Here is a 6326-nt window from a genome sequence, read left to right as displayed (position 1 = left end):
CTGGTTCTTACTGGTTCTGTTCTGTTCTGGTTCTAACTGGGTCTGTTCTGGTTCTTACTGGTTCTGTTCTGGTCCTGTTCTGGTCTGTTCTGGTCGAACAGTAACATCTGATCCAGTGTGAGTAAAGTGTAGCAAAATGATGCAGTTTTCTGACATTTCTTCTGTGTCTGCAGGATTTAAAGGTAACGATCAGATTTTTCCTTTTAAACTCATATAATCTGAAGCATTTGCTGAAACAGTGACTCATTTTTTCCTCCGTATCTGTTGAGGCGCAGCCAAACGCAGCAGCTCCCTCTGCTCCTTTAATCTGTTCCAGGCTGATAAAGCTGTTTTGTTTTTCCCCTCTGCAGCGCTCCAAGCACAGCAAAGTCCATCTCCATCCCTGGACGGGAACACACCCTGCAGCTGGACTGCAAAGGGGAGGGGACGGCCGAGGGAACCGGGCCAGCTGGAGGGGTTTCTCTGGGCCGGGCCTCCAAGCCTCGGCCTTCCATCATCAGCTCGGGTGGGAGTCGCTCCTCAAAGCCTCACGTTTCAGCAAAAAGCAGATAAACGGCTGTTTTCTGCCGGGTTTCACTCTGACATGGAGTTCAGTAGAGGAGAACCTGGTTACTGTAAGCAAAGGTCATCAGAGTTGACCTCAGCGAGAAAAACAATGAAAACTGAAAATGAGAAAACATTTCTGAAATGTTCAATAGAAAAAAAAACATGTATTTATAAAACAAACAAAAATAAACAGATATTTATTAACTTTTCAATCAGTTGATGTCAGCTGCCGGCAAATTACGGCACTCCATAATCCATAATAATCTGTAAATACTCGTCTGCAAAATGGCGTCAGCAAAAGTTGGGCTAAAACAGCAGAGTTAGTTATTGTTCATCAATAATTTAAACATAATCACAACTCAGTGCTTTGACCTTTTTGAATTCTCCACCTGCAAGGCTAAAGTATGAAAACATTATGTCTAATCTACCTCATCTAAAACTAAATAATTTTAAACTAATAGTAGCTGATGAAAACTAGAAGCTGTCCACGCAGGCCTTATGTTTGTCTTCCAGACTATGGATGAGCTCTATTTGTTCTTCTGTACAATGACCAGCAAAAACACTAAAAACTAATTTAAATTAACTGAACTAGACAAACAAAAGGTCACAACGAAATAAAACTAAACTATAATGAAAAATTCCAAACTATTATATCCCTGATGTAAACAAAGCTTTGGTAGAAGATGCAGAAATGTTTTGTTTACGTTGAGAAAAAACATCTTTAATACCCCACACATGGCAGGCTGAGTGGCTGCATTAACGTTTTCATTATTTTCAGCTTCTAAGCTTAATTTAAGAATGTATTTAATCTGAAACTTTTCATTAACTGCACATTAAATCTAAAACCTGTTTTGTTCTGGATGTTTAACTCAGGAGTTTAGCTCCGCTTGCAGAGATTTTTTAAGGGATTTGAGTTTAATGATCAAATTTCCTGTTGGATTAGGATTCAGTGACATATATATATAAAAACAAGGTTTATTTCCAGGTACAGATAAGTTTTTGTGTTTTGTAGGCATGTCAGGTCAGTGAAGACATTTAAAAACTTTCTCCAAATTATTTAAAATCTGAAAATGATGCAAAAAGGACAATAAACCTTTAAAATGGAGTTAAAAACTAGATTTTTTTTAGCTTGTTGTGGAAAAGAAAAGGAACCTGTCTCTGTTTAAGTTTGAAACCTTTTTGTGTTGAAGTCAAACGGTACTTAAAGTTTTATAGTGAACAGAGTAATTATTTTAATGAGTTGGTTAGAACCGGGCCGGTTCTCAGTCTGGGTTCTGCATTCCTGAGGCCGATCGCTCGTTGTTCCCACCTACACTGAGCTGACTGATCCGTTTGCTCCTTCAGGCCTGCTGGACGAGTCCGAGCCGAACCAGAACCAGTCCGGTGCGGCAGAAATCTTCCAGTCCGGCCATTCTCGTAACTCCAGCTACGCCAGCCAGCAGAGCAAAATCTCAGGTAGGAAAAACCCACCAGCAGGTCCGACGGTGGGTCGAAGAGAATTCAGCAAAATGTAGTTTTAATCTTCTCACTGTGTAGAATAATGTCATTAATCCACCATGTCACTAAATTACAAACATAGATTAAATATTCCAGCTCTCTGCCCACTTTTTTATGTATTTTTTCTTTCTGTTTTGTTTTTATGGTGTTTTTACATGTTTAAAAAGTTTTGAGACGTTATGCAAGATGTTTATAATGTGAACAACTTTGTATTATGTCTTGATAAACCAACAAAAAAAAAAAGGAAATAAAAATAAACCCTGATCAACTTAAGCTGATAATTTAAATCTCCTGGTCTAATTTCTTCTTCTGCAGGCTACAGCACCGAGCACTCCTGCTCCTCCAGCCTGTCGGACCTCACGCATCGCAGGAACACCTCGACAGGAAGCAGCGCCTCCGGAGGCCTCTGCTTCACCGCCGACCAGCCACCAGAGGGCGACAAGGACGCTGGACGTCCGGAGAGACCCCCCCGCCCCCCGCGGCCCGTTCTGCCCCCAAGCCGACCCCTGAGGTACGGACTCAGAGAAGAGTCCTAAACGCAGATAAAACAACGGGACACTTAATTAACGTTTTAATTAACTCTGTTTATTGCGCTGCTACAAACCGACTTTGATGGACGAGGAACATGAATCCTCCCAAAATGTCTCCCAACAGATTGTTTTCCTGGTTCAGTTAAAAAAAAAAAGACATTTATTTGCATTATAAAGCAGAGATGCACAAAATACTGGAAGTTTATCGTTGTTGTAATTAGTTTTGCAACTAACGATTAATTTTGTAATTGATTATTCTGTTGATTAATCGGATAAAAGAATTGGCACATTCTGCAGATTAACCACTCAAAACCTTTATATACGATGTTAGGAATACATAAAAAATGCAAATAAATAATGTAGCTCCTTTTTTATTGTCTAAAATGCAGTAACATGCCATTCCTTTAGATTGCGATTGATAGTTTGTAGCAGCTAAAAAAAACCTCCTAACATCAACATGTGAAAAACTCAGCCGTTTCTGCAGACTGGACATTGATGCAGTGTAGAGCTGATCTGGTGATTGTTTGGATTAACTGATTAGTAATTGGTGCTTAGTAGATTCTTTTACAGAATTTTTACCAGGGGAAGCTAAAATGCAACTTGAAGAACTTTGCGTAGAAAATATTTAGACAAAGCTGTTTTTTGTTTTTTTATGAAATTCAAAATGTACAAAATGTATATTTGTTTTTTGCAGTTTTCACTCAATTAATTCTCTGTGTGTCGTTTCTTCAGCAAATGCCCCTTTTTAGTGTCTAAATACGCCAGTAAATATTTATTACTAAATTAGTTGACAATTATTTCAATAACTGATTAATCACAATTAATCTGAATAATCGTTGCAGAATCACTGCATGCATTACAAAGAGCAAAGAACTGCCTGTGTTAAATCTGCATGTTTTTTCTAAAGTTTGGGCTTAAAATCTGCTCTGGAGTTCTTTCAGTAAATGGCTTTTTTTTAGTTGGTATTCTCCAGATTCATTTACTAAATTAGCTGACGATTATTTTAATAATTGATTAATCATGATTAATCTGGTTAGTCGTTGCAGTGTCACTGTACGCAACGGAAATATCAAAAAACTGCCCGAAAAAACGTGAGCATTCAGGCTCCGGACTCCCGATAATTACAGGAGTTCAAAACCGGAATGACCTGCAAAAAGCTGAATTCTCCTCTAAAAGCATCCATAACATCTTATTTTACCAGTTGAAACACCAGACGTGCCTTAACGTGTGTTCATACAGTCAGCCGTGTTGGCGCTGCCTCAGCAGCTAACGTGCTGTTTGCTCTGTACTTCAGGAGGAAGCAGGACTCGGTGGAGAGTCACCCCACCTGGGTCAACGACACCCGCATCGATGCCGACGACATCGTGGAGAAAATCGTCCAGAGTCAAAACTTTGCAGATATCAACCACACCGAAGGTACAGAGGGAGCGTTTCTCTGGCCTCAGAGGAGTTAAAGCAGCGTTTGCAACACGGTTTAATCTTTCCACACCATCGCTGGAGGGTTTTAGATACGAGAGGGTGGAGCGTGTCCCAAATGTCACAACTCTGATGAAACTCAAACTTTCAGCCCGCAGAACTCCGCCTGTTGCAAGACTTCTCAAACACAAGTGATCCAGTTTGATCCAGTCCAGGCTGGATTTAACACGACTGACTGCAGAGATTAATGTAGTTATAAAATAATGGCTCCATTTTAACTAAAACCTCTGATTTCAAACTCTTTCAGGAAGGTTTACATCTCAAAATGTGTGGAAGCACAGAGTGGATATTTTCTGCATATCCTCAGTGTTTTTATTCCAGATAAAAACACTGATTCGTTCCTCCAGATGCTCATCGCGATCATCTCGAGATATGATTGGTGTGTGTTGAGCCTGATTCTCGTTTTCTCAAGAAAACCATCTGGAAATGAACTTATCCTAAGAAAATCACTGAGAAAAGATTTATGCAAAATGTCGGCTCTCTACTTCCTCTTGACACTTTTCTACAAAAACCAGAGTTGGTGTCACTGGATTTTATTTAGGGGCATCAAAGTAAGAGGAACCGAATATAAATGGCCACCAAACATAGAATGTTTTTTTTTCCTCCCAAACTTTGTTTTTTAACAAATTGTGCAGTCATGTGACTCTCACTACATTGTACATGTAAAGCAGGCTGTACAACTTCCTTTATAATCTAAGTTATGATCCAGCAGCCTCCACTCACAGCAGAAACATGGAATGTTTTTAATTGTAAAACTGTTAAAAAAAAAAAACTTCATGAATTTTCACTTCAGTATCTACTTTAGCAAACTGTTCCAGGTGTCTGAGCACGTTAGCAGGGTAGTAAATGCATCACTGCACGTAAAACATGTTGGTTGCAGAAACTCATCAGAAAGAAATGAAAGCTTTAGAAAAGCCTCAGCAGTGAATTATGCTAACACCAGTTTCCCTGCTGGTTTCTGTCTGTTTCTGGCTTCCAGACAGCAACCTGCGCCTGTTTGTCAGCAGAGACGGAACCACGGCGCTCAGCGGCATCCGACTGGGAAACAGGTGACCCTTCCTGCTCTCCACTCATCACACTTTCACTTCATAACCACCAGAGAGCAGATCCAGTAGAGGATGCGGCTAGAGCTGTGCGGCTAGAGCCGTGGAGCTAGAGCTCTGCGGCTAGAGCCGTGGAGCTAGAGCTCTGCGGCTAGAGCTGTTCGGCGAGAGCAGATTCTCATTCTGTGTCTGTTTTTGTCTTCAGGGTTTCTGCCGGCGGCTACGAGCCGGTGGTGATCGAGAGCCACTAACCGGCCGCCTGCTGTCTCACTGGTTTTACTGGAGCTTCAGCTGGTCTGACGCCATGAGAGGAAAGCCTATGTCCGTTTGCACTTTATGTCCAGTTCGTTGCAGCGTTGGCCTGCGCTCTGTTAAAGCTGTATCTTTGTGATGTTGAAGGGAATGCACAAAATGCTCCTCATTGTGTGTGAATATGTTGCAAGGATTTCCAATGAAGACGTTCAGAGGTTTCAGACATCATTTTGTCTGCAGCTTGTTGTTAAAACTGAAAGACGGTAAATAAGATCAGAAAAGGTCAAGAGAGGAACAATCGACTGTTTAACAGAATAGGAAAAAACAGCCACCAAAACATTTTATTTACCTGTCGACAACTTTCTCTAATTTTTTGTGTTTAATAAATCAGGAGTGCAGCTCTGTGACCCGATCAGGGAAAACATCAGAGGTCTGACAAAAGCTTGATCCGCAGATTTAAAACTGACAGTTCAGCGTTTTTCCAGCGATTTCTCCTCGCTTTGGTCAGGAAAGCTTGTTGCTTTTCTTGCAGCCGTAACGTTGCCACTATGTTTCCTTCAGCGGAGTATCCGGGCCACCAGGAAAGAAAAACAGGAGTAAATTTCTGTCACAAAACTCAGAGGTTTTTGGAATAAACTCAAAACTTTTCTAGAAAAAACAAGAACATTTCTGAGCTCTAGAAGTCAAAAATTTGTGAGAGAAGAAATTTTGAGATTAATTTCCGTTTTGAAATTTTTAAAAATTAAAATAAAGTTTTATTTGTTTGAGATTAATCTCAAATTTTCCTTTTTTTTTCCCTAGAAAATTTCAGAGTTTAATCTCCAAATTTCAGTTATTTTGTAGCAAACATTAAGCTTTTCAAACTCAGAAATTTTGAGATTAATCAGAAATTTTCTAAAAAAAAAAAAAAAAAAAAAAGGGGAATTTTTTTAATTTAAAAATTTAAAAATTTTAAAAAAAAATTTTTATTTTTTAAACCGGG

At 39.7% G+C, this 6326-nt stretch overlaps 1 protein-coding gene across 1 annotated transcript; it reads left to right on the top strand.

Annotated features, from left to right (window-relative positions):
- Positions 1 to 326: 326 nt before the first annotated feature.
- Positions 327 to 5771, top strand: LOC106946750 (protein FAM102A-like; the record flags this gene model as incomplete). The annotated part of the gene is made up of 6 exons (XM_015031357.1): positions 327 to 505; positions 1891 to 2001; positions 2359 to 2554; positions 3868 to 3989; positions 5029 to 5098; positions 5298 to 5771. Coding segments are annotated over 6 exons (724 nt in total), but the record flags the coding sequence as incomplete, so codon positions are not given.
- Positions 5772 to 6326: the final 555 nt, after the last annotated feature.

Source organism: Poecilia latipinna, unplaced genomic scaffold (genome assembly GCF_001443285.1).
Source record: "Poecilia latipinna isolate Pla-1442-1.1 unplaced genomic scaffold, P_latipinna-1.0 Scaffold204, whole genome shotgun sequence".
Taxonomy (NCBI): domain Eukaryota; kingdom Metazoa; phylum Chordata; class Actinopteri; order Cyprinodontiformes; family Poeciliidae; genus Poecilia; species Poecilia latipinna.
This window is presented reverse-complemented; position numbering and strand designations above follow the sequence as displayed.